Source organism: Pan paniscus, chromosome 21 (genome assembly GCF_029289425.2).
Source record: "Pan paniscus chromosome 21, NHGRI_mPanPan1-v2.0_pri, whole genome shotgun sequence".
NCBI lineage: Eukaryota > Metazoa > Chordata > Mammalia > Primates > Hominidae > Pan > Pan paniscus.
In genome coordinates, this window is record NC_073270.2 from 40,862,640 (window position 1) to 40,881,778 (window position 19,139).

A 19,139-nucleotide genomic window follows, 5' to 3' on the forward strand; every position below is an offset into this window, starting at 1 on the left:
GTGGTATGATCACGGTTCACTGCACCCTTGACCTCCCAGGGTCAAGCAATCCTTCACCTCGGCCTCCCAAGTAGTGGAGACTACAGGCACGCACCATCATGTCCAGCAAATTTTTTTTTATTTTTTGTAGAGACGAGGTCTCACCATGTTGCTCAGGCTGATCTTGAACTTCTGGGGTCAAGCAATTCTCTCGCCTCAGCTTCCCAAAGCACTGGGATTAAAGGCATGAGCCACTGTGCCTAGCCGAAAAAGTTTAATTTATAAATTAGGCATGGGAAGAGATTAACAACAATAACTAATAATAAAACAGAACAAGTATAACAATATATGTTATAGAAGTTATGTGAATTTGTCTTTTTGGTAAGAGACAGGAAAAAAAGAAATTATGTAAATTTAGTACCTCAAAATATCTTTGTTTTTTTAGAGAGGGGGTCTTACTATATTGCCCAGGCTGGTCTCAAACTCCTGGCCTCAAACAATCCTCACTTCCAAAGAACTGGGACTACAGGCGTGAGCCACTGCACCCAGTCTCAAAATATCGTATCTGACTGTACTCACCTATTTTCAGACTGCAGTTGACCATGGATAACTGAAACCATGGAAATCAAAACTGTGGATAACGGGGGACTACTGTAGCTATAATAATAATAGTAATTAGGTGCTCAACAATTCCTCAAGATTGCTAGTGTCTAAGGGCCTGGCGGGTAAGATGTATTTATTCAACAGGTATTAATCTATTACCTACCACATGTAAAGCACTGTGGGGAACATAAGATGAATAAGGCATGGATTCTGCATTACATTTGTAGAGCTGTAACTGTTGATGAGAGCTAACTGCAAGAAAGATGCTGAAGGTCCTAAATTCTGTAGAAGGATCAAGCTACTTCCTGGGCAAGGCGACATTTAAGTTAGGCTTTGAAGGGTGAAAAGAATCTGGACATAGGAAGACAGGAAAAAAGACATTCTAGGCAAAGAAGATGCCATGTGCAATGGCCAGGAGATAAGAAATCCAGGGCTACATACACAGAATGCAGCACGCTTCAGTTGGCTTTTGCAAGAAGGCATGAAGTGCTGTAGTGGGCATGAAGTGGGCAGTGTAAGTCCACAGTGACTCTGAATTCAGAACTGATTCTGCAGGCACTCAGGCCAGGCGTGGTGGCTCACACCTGTGATCCCAACACTTTGGGAGGCCAAGGCGGGCAGATCACCTGAGGTCCGGAGTTTGAGACCAGCCTGGCCAACATGGTGAAACCCCGTTTCTACTAAAAATACAAAAATTAGCTGGATGTGATGGTGTGCGCCTGTAGTCCACACCATCACATGCCCAGCTACTCAGGAGGCTGAGGCATGAGAATCACTTGAACCTGGGAGGCAGAGGTTGCAGTGAGCCTAGATTGTGCCACTGCACTCCAGCCTGGGAGATGGAGCAAGACTCTGTCTCAAAAAAAAGTTTTTAAACAAATCACACATCAACAAGAAAAATGAGGGGAAAAGCTCCCTTACTCTGCCGTTTTTACCTAGGAACATGGCCATGAGCTTCTTATCCTGAAGCAGGATGGCTCCTTTCACCAAGTACTCAAAGTAGGAGTCCACGCCAGCCCCGATGCCTGCGTCCTGGGCCACCCACTTGCCAGTGAGCACATCAATGTGGTTGCCGACCTGAGAGAGAGAAAGACACACGGTCCCAACGGGAAGGCCGATGGCCAAAGAAGGATCTACTCACCCCCAACCCTGACTGCCCAGGGAGATGCAGGGCAGGCGCCCCAGTGCTTCTCGGGAAACATGCAGACTCTGAGAGGGAAGGGCAATGCTGGATCATGGCCAGCCTTCCTGTACATCTGCATAGTAGAGATGCATCTCACACACATTTATGAGGACTTAATTATACACATTGAGCAAAAAATGAAAAAGAAAAATGATTTGGAGTGTTTATGTCCTGCCTAGAGTGAGTGTGAGATGGGAGATGAGAATTTGCTGTTGCCGCAATCTGTCTGATTTCTCAGCACCCAGCATGTGATTCCAGTATCTGAAGACACAGACGTGCTTTACGTATTTCCATAAATTAACTCAATAAGAACATCCACCAAGAAGCTGACAGAGTGGTTCTAAGGAGAGAAACCGAATAGCTGGAGACAGGGTCAAAAGGGGACTTCACCAATGTCACTGAGTACCCTTTTTTGTATCCTTTGACTTTTTTTTTTTTTAATTGTTCAGTCTCTGTAGAGACTGTTAAAAATTGGCAATGCCGGCCAGGCGCGGTGGCTCATGCCTATAATCCCAGCACGTTGGGAGGCTGAGGGGGGCAAAATCACTTGAGGTCAGAAGTCCGAGACCAACTTGGCCAACATGGTAAAACCCTGTCTCTAATAAAAACACAAAAATTAGCCAGGCATGGTGGTGTGTGCCTATAATCCCAGCTACTCAGGAGGCAGAGGCATGAGAATCACTTGAACCCAAGAGGGGGAAGTTGCAGTGAGCCGAGATCGTGCCACTGCACTCCAGCCTGGGCGACGGGGAGACTCTGTCTCAAAAAAATAAACAAAGATACGTATTTTTCTATTTTATTGTATTTATTTTATTTTTTGTATTTTTAGTAGAGACATGGTTTCTCCATGTTGGTCAGGCTGGTCTCGAACTCCCGACCTCAGGTGATACACCTGCCTCGGCCTCCCAAAGTGCTGGGATTACAGGCGTGAGCCACTGCGCCCAGCCAAATATATGTATTTTTCATATGGCTTAGACCCTCATGGAAGCTGGTAACTTCATCTGGTACTCAAAGAAATAGCTAACTGTTCCATGTTGGTTTGTGTCCCCCCAGGAGCACAACCTCATTCTGCCTGAAAGTAGTTGATTTGGAAGGTAAGTCCTTGTAAACACCAGTAGAGGAGGGGGAAGTGAGGCAGGGCAAGGGAGGCGGCATTTAAGGGGTATGCCATCAGGCAGGTTTCCACCATGGGAACTGGAGTTCAATCTTGCTGGGGAGCTTAGGAATTCAGTGTAGAGCTCCAGCTTCGGAGTGATCCCACCCAAGCGGCAGGGAACTGGAATGTTTATCCACCAACTCCCATCAGTATCAGTTACCGGCTTGAGAGCTACTCATGGGTAGCATTAAATCCTGGTACCCTCAGCCAAAGGCAAGCAGAGTGGCTCCAGGCACCAGAGGAGACCCACAGGCAAAGAGGCGCAGGTGATGGCAGTTGGAAGACTGGCCAGTGTGCATGGAAATGGTAAGAGTTGAGAGGATATGGGCATGGCACCAACAGAGTCTACTACGGTCCCACTGCTGGAGCAAAACCTGCCTGAGATGGACTAAGGGATTTACTACAGGTCTCCAGCGGGGCACCTTTTTTTTTTTTTGAGACGGAGTTTCGCTCTTGTTGCCCAGGCTGGAGTGCAATGGCGCGATCTCGGCTCATCCCAACCTCCGCCTCCCAGGTTCAGGCAATTCTCCTGCCTCAGCCTCCCAAGTAGCTGGGATTACAGGCATGCACCACCACGCCCGGCTAATTTTGTATTTTTTAGTAGAGATGGGGTTTCTCCATGTTGGTCAGGCTGGTCTCGAACTCCCAATCTCAGGTGATCCGCCCGCCTCAGTCTCCCAAAGTGCTGGAATTACAGGCGTGAGCCACCGCACCCAGCCTTAGGGGGGCACCTTCTTAAGGGATTTTCGGGGAGTCCTCACACAAGCTTTACTTTTCAAGCTGAATTAGCACCAGACTGCATAAAATGCGCCTAGACCTAAATGCAGTCTTCCTAAGTCAGAGTGACTCAGCAAAGTTGGTATTAATATATTAACATTACTGCTGAAGTAACTGAGGACCAGAGAGGTTGAGTGACTTGCTCAGGGTCACACAGTTTCGATGTAGCAAGGCCAGGGCTTGAATCCAGTTCTGACTAAATCCAGTGTTATGTCCTGGATGGCTTTGGCTCAATTACTGTTAATCTTATTGATTATCCCATTTAGAAGCTGAAACTGACCTTAGAGATCATCTGGTCCAAAGTGTGTTCAATTTCCATGGGTTAATAGTACTGGAAGATAAAGGGAAGCTCTGGTGTTAAATAAGTTTGGGAAATGTTAAATTAAACAAAGTTGAATAGATTTCTTTACTAGAGGATTTTTATTCTGCTCATGTGCATTCTGACTCTCCAAAAAAGGGGGGGATATTATATCTAATATTCCCCTAACTTAATTGGCCAAGACTCATTTTTTCATGCAACTGCCACTCAGTATCTCTCAGAACCGGTGTCCTAAGAAACACAGCAAATACAGATAGACGCTAAAAATGAAGGCCGGACGAGCTGATGATCTGAAGCCGTCAAGTGAGTCAGGGGCATGAAACATACGACCCTCTTCCTAGAAATCAGAGAATCTCAACTGGTCAAAGCTGAATGCAGCCCCTGCTGCCTGCCAGAAACGTGCTTTCCCACTCTCCTCCCCACTTCAAGCCAAACTTGAATTGGAGGCTTGGTCTATTTTTGGTGTCCTGAGCCCAAATCCTGGACCACTCCCAAGGTCACCCAAAGTTTTCCTTGGCTTGACTGCAACTTATTGCTCAGAGCCCTGGGCCTCGTAAGCAGGGACTCAAACAGGAAGGGCAGCAGCGAACCTACCAGCCCGATATCTGACCGGCTCTCCCAGAGGCGCATCAAAGCCACTCTGGCCACATCTTCGAACACCGGGTCACCAGTGAGGCTGCTCAGGGTGGCAAATTCAACAATGAAGGTCCCAATCCCTGCCGTACAGGTGACAGGGGTCTCTCCTGGGTTCACGCCATGAAGTAAGTTCACTGTTCCATATGGCATGCCAGTGGGGGTCTGAAAGGCTGAACAATCGACAAATTATGACCCCGGACAGGAGCAGGGGGATAGGGATAGTTCTGATACACGCCCAAAGCCTGGGACCTTAGCCAGCACTTCCCTCTTTCTCCTGGGTGTCCTGCTAGAGTCTGAGCCAGAGAAAGATAAATGTCATAACTGGAGGGCCCTGAGCAGCCACCCAGCCCAGATGCTGTCAAACACTGCTCTGCATAACCTTGGGTTCCTGCTCCTCATGAGGGGGCAGGGAGCAGGCTGTGCTCCACACACACTCGCTTTAGCTAGAGAGCTTTAGCTATTTTTATTTATTTTACACTACGCCTTCAAAGCCCAGGCAGGTAACTTATTGTGATGCAGGCAGGGTTTAAGCCACAGAAAGTGGTGGGGCTTGTGGCATAATGACAAGAGTAAGCCTCGTTCAAAGCCATTCATAGACTTTTGGCTCACGCCTATAATCCCAGCACTTTGGGTGGCCAAGGCAGGCAGATCACTTGAGGCCAGGAGTTCGAGACCAGCCTGGCCAACATGGTGAAACCCTATTTCTACTAAAAATACAAAAATTAGGCAAGCATGGTGGCGCATGCCTGTAATTCTGGCTATCTGGGAGATTGAGGCACAAGAATCGTTTGAACCCAAGAGGCGTGGGCTGCAGTGAGCCGAGATTGCACCACTGCACTCCAGCCTGGGCGACAGAGCGAGACCCTGTCTCAAAATAATAATAATAATAAACAAAGCCATTCATAGACTTTAAATAAAGATCTCTGCTTTAAATAAAGAGTATAGGGGCTAAATTATTTTTAAAGGGAAGCAAAATAGGATATAAACCACTAAACCACGGAAATAGTATGACCCTCGATTTATAGGTAGGGAAAACCATGCCTGTAAAGAAGTAATTCAGCCACAGGTCACACAGAGAGAGTCAAACAGAGCTGGGATGGGAATGCCTCCCCTGTGCCCACCCCAGCCCCAGTCCAGTTCTCTGCCCGCCCCACCCAAGTGGCACCCAAGTGCCTTCTGGTTCAAGACGAGAACTGGACAACCAGCCAGAGGCAGAGATTTCCTCTCCGGGCCTAAAGGTCAAACAACTCCAGAGCAGCCTATGCGTCATCAAACTGTGAACAAAGGTGTCGACACTTCCAAGAACCACAGGGTCTAGCAACTGTGTCTGCCACAGACAAGAAACTTGCAATCTGGCAGGCACCAGCGGGAGTGCAAGTCACAACCAGGAAGGGCTCTAAGCAATATTTCAGAAAAAGTCAGGCTGTAATAAAAAGAAGAGGAGTGACAAAATCCTGTTTCTTGACCTTTTTTTATAAAATGACCAATGACCAAAAATAATTAAATTATAAAGGAGGAGCAGCTAGGCAGAGTTTCCAGAGTTTCCTCCAGGGATGAATCACACAGGACACAATGTCTGCAAGGAGACGCTCAAGCCATGAGCCATGAGCCATGAGTGAGACCTGAACCCAGCTCACCCGCTATCCTCAGCTCTCCCCCAAAGGAGAGGCAAGTGCTATGTGAGAAGGATAAAGAGGCCGGGTGTGGTGGCTCACGCCTGTAATCCCAACACTTTGGGAGTCCAAGGGAGGTGGATCACTTGGTCCCGGGAGTTCAAGACCAGCCTGGGCAACATGGTGAAACCCCATCTCTACAAAAAAAAATTTAGCCATGCATGGTGGCGTCTGCCTGTAATCCCAGCTACTCAGGAGGCTGAGGTGGGAGAATCAACTGAGCCCAGAAGTTCGAGAGGCTGCAGTGAGCCATGATCACGCCACTGCACTCCAGCCTGGGTGACAGAGCAAGACCCTGTCTGAAAAAAAAAAAAAAAAAAATTAAGAAAGAAAAGGGATAAATAAGTGAGATGGCCAAGAGGTGATGGAAAGCACAGTGTGACGTGTCTGGGTGTGAACAGTCCTCAGAGCCTCCACCACACCCTGAAGGGAACACAGTGTACAGTTGATGCTACTGAGCCTGGTGTTACTGCCCCACTAGACAAAAACATGGAGGCTTGGCCTGCAGCCCTGGACACAGCTTAGCCACAAAACAAATCCCTCTCGTTTTAAAAGTGTTGGACGTTCTCTAAGCAGTTTCTCCTTCCTGACCTCATTTTAGCCTCTCCAAAACCCGATGTGGTAGGGAGGTAGAAATTATGATTCTCATTTGATAGATGGGGAAACCAAACTGTGGAGAGAGGCCAGACACAGTGGCTCATGCCTGTAATCCCAGCACTTTGGGAGGCCGAGGTAGCCAGATCACTTGAGGTCAGGAGTTTGAGACCAGCCTGATCAACGTGGCGAAACTTCATCTCTACTAAAAAATACAAAAATGAGCTGGGCATGGTGGCAGGCACCTGTAATCCCAGCTACTCAAGAGGCTGAAGCAAAAGAATTGCTTGAACCCAGGAGGCGGTGGTTACAGTGACTTGAGATTGTGCCACTGCACTCCAGCCTGGGCGACAGAGCAAGACTCCATCACAAACAAACAAACAACAAACTGTGAAGAGAAAGAGTGGCTTGGTCACGATGTTGGCTGGCAGAGCTGAGTCTAGAATCCAGGGCTGCTAATGCTCACACCAACACCCTTCCCTGGGCCCCTGTTACTCCAGCAGTGTGTGGAATAACTGTAGTACCTGGGAGGGGACAAATGGGCTCATTCAAAATAAGGGTAATGGCCTTCCACCCACCAGGCTGGCCACCTTCAACCATCCCCTGCAAACAATAATGAGGTCAACTCATCCATCCGGGTCAGGGCCCCAGCAGGCCCTTAAAATGCCCAGGACACTCCTGATTTCCATGGTGGGTGCCTGGTGGGTAGAAAGACCAAATACACCTGGTGAGAAATACCAGGAATTAATTCAGCACTGCCACTCTCATCTTCAGCAAGGGAAGCAGGACCTACCGGACTTCGTCTCTGCCCCATCTCTGTGTGGGTCTTACCTGGGAGGAGTTTTCGGGCCGCCTCCTCAGCCATTCTCAGGAGAGGCCCGGAACAGGGCCATCCAGCCTCTACTTCCACCCCAGCCTTCTTGGAGAGCAGATGAGCAGACAGGAGTCCTCCTACCACTACAGAAGGCACAGAAAGCAAATGGCACAGTCCAAAGGGAAAGACCAAGGGATCAAGGATCTTTCCCCTGTGCGAGTTAAACATAAACACTCTATTGTGGGGCGCATGTTCTCAGGACCTCCTGAGGCTATTTCACGGGTAAAAACAAACAAAAACCTCACTCTGTTGGGGTGGCTCACTGGAAAGGAGCTAGAGCCACCCAGCGAAAAAAGAGTCCCTTAATCCCACATATTTCTATGGTGTTAAGTTTATGGGGTTTTCCTCTTGGTTCATCACAGAAACAGTGGCTATTTTTTGTAAGTCCCTATTGTGTACCAAGCACTAAGTACTACTGCCCCCTCTTCGTATGAAGATACTGAGGTTCCATGAGATAAAGTGACTTGCCCCAGGTCACCCATCTAGTAGGTGGTAGGGCTGAGTATCTTTGATTCCAAAGCCCATGCTCATTCCATTTGTCACTCTGTCTGTCTCCCAGTCACCTGTCATACCTGGGGGGAAGGGGTAATGGTGGTTATTACCTTTATTTTACTAATTTATCTATTTCAACTTATTATGCAATATGTAGAACTTTTTTTTTTTTTTTTTTTGAGACGGAGTCTCGCTCTGTCACCTAGGCTGGAGTGCAGTGGCGCGATTTCGGCTCACTGCAAGCTCCGCCTCCCAGGTTCACGCCGTTCTCCTGCCTCAGCCTCCCGAGTAGCTGGGACTACAGGAGCTCACCACCATGCCCGGCTAATTTTTTTGTATTTTTTTTTGTAGACACGGTGTTTCACTGTGCTAGCCAGGATGGTCTCGATCTCCTGACCTCATGATCCACCTGCCTCAGCCTCCCAAAGTGCTGGGTTTACAGGCATGAGCCACCGCACCCGGCCTACTTAGAACTTTTAAAAAGACACAAAGGTTCTTGGAAATACAGCTAAATAGATATCCTGAGTGGCCCTCTCAATGAAAATAACTGGTGACCCTAAGTTTCAAAATTCCCCTCCTCCCTGCAGAGGGCGAATAGGAGACCAAGGTCAGACCTGCCCCAAGTGGAAGTCTGATAAAAGGTCCCTATGTAGGCCAGGCATGGTGGCTCACATCTGTAATCCCAGCACTTTGGGAGCCGAGGTGGAGATCACGAGGTCAGGAGATGGAGACCATCCCGGCTAAAATGGTGAAACCCTGTCTCTACTAAAAATACAAAATATTAGCTGGGCGTGGTGGCAGGCGCCTGCAGTCCCAGCTACTTGGGAGGCTGAGGCAGAAGAATGGCTTAAACCCAGGAGGTGGAGGTTGCAGTGAGCCAAGATTGCACCGCTGCACTCCAGCCTGGGTGACAGAGTGAAACTCCGTCTCAAAAAAAAAAAAAAAAGTCTGGGCACGGTGGCTCATGCCTGTAATCCCAGCACTTTGGGAGGCTGAGGCAGGTGGACTGCCTGAGCTCAGGAGTTCGTGACCAGCCTGGTAAACACGGTGAAACCCTGTCTCTATTAAAAATACAAAAAATTAGCCGGGCGTGGCGTTGTGCGCCTGTAGTCCCAGCTACTCGGGAGGCTGAGGCAGGAGAATTGCTTGAACCCAGGAGGCGGAGGTTGCAGTGAGCTGAGATCATGCCACTGCACTCCAGCCTGGGCGACAGAGCGAGACTCCATCTCAAAAAAAAAAAAAAGAAAGAAAAGAAAGAAAGAAAAGAAATCTACATGTATGTACATTATGGTAAAACTGCAGAACACCAAAGGGAAAAATGATCTCGAATGCAGCCAGAATCCATGTAATAATAATTATTAATGCTGGGTGATGGGCACATCTGGTTCATTATGCTATTTTCTCTACTTTTATGTTTGAAGTTTTCCATAACAAAAAGTTTTTAAAAGGAGAAGACAGCCAAAGTGAAAACCAAAACAAGATTCTCTACAAATAAATAATAATTACATTGACAGATTACTTCTTAACAATAATGAAACCAGAGGATAATGGAAAAATTTTTTAACACAGTAAGAGAAAGTAATCATCAACCTAGAACCATACACCCAGCAAAAATATCACTCAAAGGCCAACCAAAGACAGTGGAATAAAGACATTTTCATATAAACAAAAGCTGGGAATGTTCATGAAGCACACACCTGCATTAAAGGAAATTCTAAAGGAAATACTTTAGAGAAAAGGTCTGAGACACGAAAAGAAAAAATAGTCAAAAAAGTGGTAAATAGGCCAGGCACAGTGGCTCACACCTGTAATTCCAGCACTTTGGGAAGCCAAAGCAGGTGGATCACTCAAGATCAGGAGTTTGAGACCAGCCTGGCCAATGTGGTGAAACACCATCTCTACTAAAAATACAAAAATTAGCCTGGTGTGGTGGTGCACACCTGTAATCCCAGCTACTCTGGAGGCTGAGGCAGGAGAATCGTTTAAACCCAGGAGGTGGAGGTGAGCCCAGATCGTGCCACTGCACTCCAGCCTGGGTGGCAGAGTGAGACTCTATTTCAAACCAACAACAACAAAAAAAGTGGTAAATTTATGTGTAAATGCAAAACTTCAACAATATAGAACAAAAATTATAATGTACGGAAGGTTTAAAACAAATAACTAAAATATATAACTGTAGCATATAGGTCAGGATGTTCTCTAAGCCAGGTTTTGCATTATTCAGGAGGAGAACAAAGATTTTCATTAAATTTAGACTTTGATAAGTTATGTTTGTTAAATTTGCTTGGAAAACTATGTAAAAAGCTAGATATTGTGCATAATTTCCATATTAGTAAGAGGAAAATGGAATGGGGGGAAAACAATCTAAAGAAGGCATGAAAAAGGACAGAATAAAGGAACATAAAGAAGATGGCACAGGGCCAGGTGCAGTGGCTCACACCTATAATCCCAGCACTTTGGGAGGCTGAGCGGGGGCGGATCACCTGAGGTCAGGAGTTCGAGACTAGCCTGGCCAACATGGTGAAACCCCATCTCTACTAAAAATACAAAAATTAGCAGGGCACGGTGGCAGGCACCTGCAATCCCAGCTACACAGGAGGCTGAGACAGGAGAATCACCTGAACTGGGGAGGCAGAGGTTGCAGTAAGCCAAGATTGCACCACTACTTTAATTGCCAATTAAAGATTGTCAGAATGGATAAACAAAATATAATACACTATTTGCAAAAGATGTATCTAATCATAAAACTACAGAAAGATGGAAAGGATAGAAAAAGATACATGGGAAAATGTCAACCAAAAGAAAGCTGGTATCACTTATATTCCTATCAGAAATGAAGGTATAAGAATGACCTTCATTTACAGATGACAAACTGGGCTCAGAAGCTGGGAGACACAGCAGCAAGTACAGCCTCAAACTCAGGCCGGATTCCTAAACCAGGATTTTACACCATGTTGTCCCTCTGCTCTCTTCTCTTTTTTAAACTTCTATGGATCGTATGTCTGGAACATAAGTTTCATTGCAGAAAACATACAAAATAATGGGGAAAAATAGAACTCTGCCATCCAGAGGTGACAGCTGTTAAGTGGTCTACAGGTTCGATGCAAATAAGGGCTGTGGTAGCTTCACAAGAATCATTGGAAGTCTGCTAAAAATACTGATTCTAGGACCCAACACAGAGATTCCAATTCATTAGGTTTAGGGTAGAGTCTCAACATCTGAATTTTTTAAAAGGTCCCAAGTGGTTCCTATGGGCTGCCAAGTTTGGAAGATTAATGCCGTAGATTTGCACTGTCCAATACAATAATCACTAACCACATGTGACTACTTAAATTAAATATCATTAAAATTAAATGAAATTAAAAATTCAATTCCATAGTTGTAGTAGATACATTTCAAATGCTCAATAGCTCATGTGGTTCGTGGCTACCATACTGGACAAAACACAGCTATAAAACATTTCCATCACTGCAGAAAATTGGATTGGACAGACAATAAGTTCCAAGAAGGCAAGGATCATATCTTTCTTGTTCATAGCTGTGTGCCTAGTATCAAATACATATTAAAGAGGTGAGTAATCTGGTGTATTTCTTTCCAGTCTTTTAGTCTCCTGCTCACTTTCATATCTGAAACTGATGGGGAAATCCTGAGACTTCCCCACCTCACCCTCCAGGAGGGAAGAAGAGCTCTGTCGGTCAGAGGTTTTGGCCAAGGGTCCTGGCATGGTCAGTCCTTAAAATCCTATTTACCACTTCTTGGTTTACAGAGGCAACTTCACACTCTTTTTTCTTTTAAAGGTCCTAGAGAGCAGCCCTTACCTCGAATGTTTGTTTCAAACACAGAGGCGTTCACATCAATATCAAAGTCCACACTGTCCTGGAGCACTTCAACCACTCTTTGGAATTCTGAGACATTCCCCAAAATCTGGAAATAAAAAAGAGACCTGACAATGAGGCTCTTACATGCGTGGAGGCAGATTCAGAGTCTGGGATCCTATGTTGATGTGGCCCTTACTAATTCCACTTAAGACCTCCAGTTTCTGTCCTAGGATTGGTGACAGCAGAAGAAAACACTGAGAGCTAGAAATCATCTAGAGACTTCATACTGAGAGACTGGTTAAGTAAATTCCTAGGTCCCAATTAAGAGTCACGATGTCGTCATTTAAATGGACACAATATAAAGAACGCAAACTACACATAGAAGTCTTAGGTTTTTTGTTTCGTTTTTTTGAGACAGAGTCTCGCTCTGCTGCCCAGGGTGGAGTGCAGTGGCGTGATCTTGGCTCACTTCAAACTCCGCCTCCCGGGTTCAAGCGATTCTCCTGCCTCAGCCCCCTGAGTAGCTGGGATTATGCACCACCATGCCCGGCTAATTTTTGTATTTTTAGTAGAGACGGGGTTTCACCATGTTGATCAGGCTGGTCTCAAACTCCTGACCTCGTGATCCACCCGCCTTGGCCTCCCAAAGTGCTGGGATTACAGGTGTGAGCCACCGCACCTGGCCAAAAGTCTTAGTTTGACATTTGCAGTAGATACCAGTTGTCACTTTCAACCTTGTGGAAAACAGAACAGGTTGGTTGGCCCAAAACAAATTCATTCCTACCCTCTTTACCTCATGGCCTCCCACCAGAGGTTGGAAATCCAGAAGCTTTCTCAGCCTCCTTTGCTGCTGCAGTTGATTGTGTTACCCAGTCAATTCTGACCCTTGAGAGGTCTACTGGGGGCACTTCTGGGAAGGCTTCTGTTTTCTTAATACCAAGGGACAAACACAGCTAACATGGCTTTTAGTCTCTCTCTTTCTGCCTTGAACTCAGACTCGATTTCTGAAGCGATGGCAGCTATGTGAGACCATGAGGTACTAAGCATTAGAATAAAAGCCAAAACACTAACGATACTAGAATGCAAAGCTACAAAGAGGCTGGTCTCTAATGACACGGTTGAGTAGCTGACCCAATGCTAGAAATTACCTCTAGACTTTCTTTTACTTGAGAAAATAAACCCTCTTTATTTAAACTGTTAGCCAAATGCAATCTCAATCTCTCTTCTTTTGATAGTAACATCTCAATTTACCCTCGAGGAATCACTCTTCCCCGGCAGTCACTCCTGTGGTTTGGGAGAGGCTGATCCCATCCCTCTAGCTGGGGAGTGGGTACTTGACCTGAACCAGTCCAAGTCTTTTTTTTTGAGACAGGGTCTTGCTCTGTTACACAGGTTGGAGTGCAGTGGTGTGATCATAGCTCATCACAGCCTCGAACTCTGGGGCTTGAGCAATGTTGGCCTCCCAAAGTGCTGGGATTACAGGCATGAGCCACCACACCTGGCCCTTTTTACCTTTCTAAGCATCAGGTTTCTTTTATATCTTTTTTTTTGTTTGTCTGAGACAGGGTTTTACTCTGTTACCCAGACCAGAGTGCAGTGGTGCGATCTCGGCTCACTGCAACCTCTGCCTCCCTGACTCAAACAATCCTCCTACCTCACCCTCCTCCCTAACAAATGGAGCCACAGACATGTGCCATCATGCCTAATTTTTTATATTTTTGGTAGAGATGGGGTTTCACCATATTGCCCAGGCTGGTCTTGAACTCCTGTGCTCAAGCGATCCTGCCGCCTTGGCCTCCCAAAGTGCTGGGATTACAGGCATGAGCCACTGTGCCCATCCCTAAGCATCAGGTTTCTTAGCGATAAGAAGGAGTAAAGGTACTAACCTCAAGAAGTTGTTAGAAGAATTAATACATGTGTGTACTAAGCCCTACAGAAACATACTAACTAGTCACTGATATTATTTCTTTATAATTTTTTTTGAGATGAAGTTTCATTCTTGTCACCCAGGCTGGAGTGCAATGGTGCAATCTCGGCTCACTGCAACCTCCGCCTCCCGGGTTCAGGCAATTCTCCTGCCTCAGCCTCTCCAGTAGCTGGGATAACAGACATGTGCCACTATGCTGGGCTAATTTTTTGTATTTTAATAGAGATGGAGTTTCACCATATTGGCCAGGCTGGTCTCAAACCCCTGACTTCAAGTGATCTGCCTGCCTCGGCCTTCCAAAGTGCTGGGATTACAGGTGTGAGCCACCATGCTCAGCCTGATACCCTTCTATTATCATTGAACATGGCCACTAGAATGTAAGCCTCTGAAAACAGGAGATGTCAAAGTCTCTGTATCCCCCATAGAGCTATGCAAGCCTATCACAATTCTCCGTACATAACAGGTCCTCTATAAATGTTTGCTAAATAAATGAATCTGCATAAGTTGTAGTTCGTTTTTTCCCCTATCTAGCTAGGCAACCACAGCCGGACGCTTCAGAATCATGAGATGCAAATAAAAGGCCTAGGAGAGGAATTCATTTTTCACCCACAGTCACGCTGCCAAAAGAGGAAGGATGTTGGTTATGTAACAGTGGAAAGGAAAAGAAACAGACGAGATACTTACCAGCAAGGTGTCCAGTGCATCAATTAGAGTCAGAGAAAAACTGCAAAAGGACAGAAATCCCAGCCACTTAGTAAGAAAATCAAATACCAGATATTATGGCTGCCCTAGATCTGATCCCCCTAAAACTAAATGAGGCAAAGTAATGCCTCTGCCTGTCCCACTTACAGTCACAACAGAGAAACCATAGTGAAAATCGCAGGTATTCTCTGACCCACTTAATGCACCTGGGAGGGTTGGCTGATGTAGCTCAACTGTAATTAAATACATCACCTATAGTCTGGCATTCTCCTCTACCATTGGGAGGCAGTATAAGATTGCAGCTTAAAGCACAGGCCTTTCACCAATTTTCACGTCTAGGAATTTAACTCACAGTGAACAGCTGTTTGAGAGTGTTCATGGCAGTACTGCTTAGAACAGCAAGAGGCTGGAAAGAACCCAACTGTCCACCCATTAATGGGTGATTAAACTGTGTTATAAACAGTGCAAAACTATGAAGTTATCAAAAAGATTGTTATCAAGACTTCTATGTGCTGATGGAAAGACATTCGAATTGTTTTTAATGAAAAAGTCAGGGTGGTTTAGTATGTTTCCATCTGTCTCAAAAAGACATGCTGACAGAAAGCAGATAGCAATTGTTAGGGTCAGTGGTGGTGCAGGGATGAAACATAAAGGGCCACAAGAGAACTTTTTAAAGTGACAGAAGTGTTTCATATCTTGACTGTGACGGTGGTCACTTCAAACGAGTGTAGGCTGGGCACGGTGGCTCATGCCTGTAATCCGCCAGCACTTTGGGAGGCCTAGGTGGGTGGATCACCTGAGGTCAGGAGTTCAAGACCAGCCTGGCCAAATGACAAAACCCGGTCTCCACAAAAAAATTAGCCGGGTGTGGTGGTGGGCTCCTGTAATCCCAACTACTTGGGAGGCTGAGGCAGGAGAATCGCTTGAAGCCAGGAGGCGGAGGTTGTAGTGAGCCAAGATCATGCCATTGCACTCCAGCCTGGGTAACAAGAGCGAAACTCCATCTCAAAAAAAAAAAGAGTGTATTTTATTATACGTAAATTATGCCTTTAAGAAGTTCATTTTAAAAAGATACACATACACACATCTATATATATAATGGTATAAACCAAGAATATTTCTGGACAGATACAAAGGAAAGTTAATAGTTGGAATTCTAGGGTATGGGAGATATTTATTGTATATAATTTTTTACCACTTGAATTTGCCATTTGTATTTACTTTGTTTCAACTTAAAAAAATAAAAACCATCACAAGTTTTGAGTTTACTTAATTTCTCCCGACCTTAGCACATTCGTGTGTAAAACAGGGATAATGGCACCTAACTCGTAGGGGTATTAAGATACTGAGCTGAGATCTGAATGACAAGCAGCAGCCAGTGATGGGAGGAAAACGGGGAGAGTGTATTTCAGGCATGGGGCACACCAACTACAAAGACTTAAGTTTTAGGAGTGTCACACTCCTTCCTGGATCTGAATGCCCACCTACATAATGAAAGGGGTGGGTTTTCTAATTCTTGGAGCCCTTCCACGGTATCTTGTTACTCCAGAAATTGCCTATGTCCCCACAGCTGATGCCTGTTACTGCTGGGGCTGAGCCCAGCGATCCAGCCCACCCGGCTAATCCAGGACTTTTTTTTCACTGCGAGAGGCTAAGTGGATCGTGGAGGTGATAGTAAGAATTGCGGGGAGCGCGGCTCTAGCTCAGCTGGGAGCTTTCTGGTGCCGGTGAGGAGACCATGAAGCCACCAGCCCCAGCTGACCCGCCCGCCGAGGCCCAGAGAGTCAGACCCTGGCCGCCCCTTGCCCCTCCGCTCGCACTACCTGCCCCAGGTGTCGTGCCCGTCACAGGTGAGAGGTCGCAGCTCATCGAAGGGAAAGGCATTCTCCAGGTAGCTGTCGTAGGCGTGGTAGAACATGGCCTTGACTCGCTCCCTGGGTGGGGGACGAGAAATCAGGCATGGGGCAAGAACACAAAAACAAGCGGGGGAAGAACAAGATACAGGGCGGAAAGTGGGAATCACTAGCTGATTTCTCCCTGGGACCTAGCGGCTGGGTCGGAGCAAGTCGGGGTCTGGGATGGACGGAAAGGGAAAGGACCCGGTTCGCGCTTCCCATTCCCCAACTGCGAAAGGGCGGGAACCTGGCCTCCTTCACCTGTAGTGGGCGGGATCTGGCGCGGAGCCGTCGGGACCTGGCGCACCATGGTGCAGAGGCAGCAGCGCGCACAGGAGGCCAAGCGGGATGAGCAGCCGGAAAGGCATAGAGCTCGTGTCCTCTCAGCGCCCCCGCAGCAGCAGCAGCCACTGCAACCAGCTCATCCTGGGAGCTGCTGCGGGTTCTTCCGGGGATCCGCGCCACTGCGCCTGCGCGCTGAGAAATCAGCCTCTCACTTCCGGACTACAAGCCCCAGAATGCAATGGGCAGTGAAACGCGGCCGAAGAGCAACTTCGGATATACGGTTTCCGCAACACTGATCAACGTGTCTTAAAGTCAGTGGCTGTTGTTACTACTGTTTTTAATTAATGTTTTAATAATAACAGCTAGCATGTATTGAGCACTTATTGTGTACTAGTACTGTACGGAGCATTTAAAATGCATTCTCTCATTTTTTTCAACAACCTTATTAAGTATGAAGGCAGGGTAAGCATGAGAAATGTTCAGCCTTTACTATTATTATCTAGCAGGACGAGCCGCAGACAAAACTCCTCAGACACCGGGTTAAAGAAGGAAGGAGCTTTATTCGGCCGGGAGCGTCAGCTGACTCACTTCTCAAAAACGGAGCTCCCCGAGTGAGCAATTCCTGTCCCTTTTAAGAGCTTACAACTCTAAGGGGGTCCGCGTGAGAGGGTCGTGATTGATTGAGCAAGCAGGGGGTACGTGACTGATTACCGGTGCACCGGTAATCAGAACGGAACAGAACAGGATAGGGATTTTCACAATGCTTTTCCATACAATGTCTGGAATCTATAGATAATATAACCGGTTAGGTCAGGGGTCGATCTTTAATTACCAGGCCTGGAATGCAGCGCGGGGCTGTCTGACTACTGATTTCACTTCTGTCTTTCTTTTAACTCCTGCATTTTCTTTGAGGCAGAAATTGGGCATAAGACAATATGAGGGGTGGTCTGCTCCCTTATTTAGGGATATTGAGTTTCCCAAACCAGTTACTTGTTGATTGTATAAGATACAACTCACATTTATTTGTCCAAAACTTCAATCTTTTTTTTTTTTTTTAAACCTCTTGCATTTTCCGATGCTGTCACTCTTGAGGTTTCCTGAAATCCCGTCAGTTCTAGGAATTCATGACATTTCTCTCCTCCCAATTTGGGATGTGGTTACACAATCATGGTCCCTTCAGTCTCCATCTCAAACCGGAAGCTTACCCCATCAGCCCTGTAGAATGTCTTAGGTAAGAATGAATACCCTGGTTGGGCGCGGTGGCTCACGCCTGTAATCCCAACATTTTGGGAGGCTGAGGTGCATGGATCACCTCAGGTTAAGAGATAGAGACCAACCTGGCCAACATGGTGAAACCCCGTCTTTACTAAAAATACAAAAATTAGCCAGGGGTGGTGGCGGGTGCCTGTAATCCCAGCTACTCGGAAGGCTGAGGCCGGAGAATCGCTTGAAACCGGAAGGCGGAGGTTGCAGTGAGCGAGGATCGCGCCACTCCACTCCAGCCTGGGCAAAACAGCAAAACTCCATATCAAAAAAAAAAAAAAAAAAAAAAAGATGAATGACTACCCTAGGGCACTATAGCTTTCAGGAGGTTTATGATCCATTTCTCCATTTCCCTTATTCCCAAGTTTCTAAAATTTGGTCAGCACCTTAGACCACAGCAACACCCATGACTTTGGTCAGTGTGACATGCGGTAGAACCAACCCTGGATTTGAAGTCAGATCTAGGATCCAGTTAATTACAACTCTGTCACTCATCTATAACCAGTGTATGTGACCCTCTCCTTCTCTGGGGCTAGCATCCTTGTCTATAAATAATGAGGAGTTTGAACAAATGGATCTTTGAGATCCTTTTCGGTCGAGCTTTCTATGATTCTAGGATCGGCTATCTCCTATTTGCTGAAAAAGTCAGATGGAAGTGATAGCTCAGTTTGTTGAGCCAGAGTGCAGCCAGGCTTTGTCTCCTTTGGTCCCACATCCCTGAAAACATCCCCCAAGTAAGTGTCTCAAAATGCTATCCGTTGACAGAATTAAATCCCTGACAACCCAGAGAGATTGAGGTGATATAGCCTAGAGGCTAAAAGTATGGGCTTTATATTTGGGCAGACCTGAGTTGGAGTACGAGCTTCATCACCTGTTAGGATGTGACCCTGCCAGTTTTTCTCTGAGCCTCAGTTATCTCATCTGTACAATAGGAATAATATTAGTACCTAGTTAATAGGATTG

At 46.4% G+C, this 19,139-nt stretch overlaps 1 protein-coding gene across 1 annotated transcript in view; it reads right to left on the bottom strand.

The window, feature by feature from the left end:
* Positions 1 to 17,187, bottom strand: part of EDEM2 (ER degradation enhancing alpha-mannosidase like protein 2) — a 31,943-nt gene extending 14,756 nt beyond the window's left edge. The window contains exons 1-7 of the mRNA XM_003831837.5: positions 16,890 to 17,187; positions 16,557 to 16,667; positions 14,716 to 14,755; positions 12,105 to 12,210; positions 7,752 to 7,877; positions 4,612 to 4,823; positions 1,518 to 1,659 (exon numbers count right to left, since the gene is read on the bottom strand). Coding sequence (XP_003831885.1) covers positions 1,518 to 1,659; positions 4,612 to 4,823; positions 7,752 to 7,877; positions 12,105 to 12,210; positions 14,716 to 14,755; positions 16,557 to 16,667; positions 16,890 to 16,996 — 844 coding nt within the window. The 5' untranslated portion in view covers positions 16,997 to 17,187. The remainder of the gene's footprint in view (positions 1 to 1,517; positions 1,660 to 4,611; positions 4,824 to 7,751; positions 7,878 to 12,104; positions 12,211 to 14,715; positions 14,756 to 16,556; positions 16,668 to 16,889) is intronic.
* Positions 17,188 to 19,139: the final 1,952 nt, after the last annotated feature.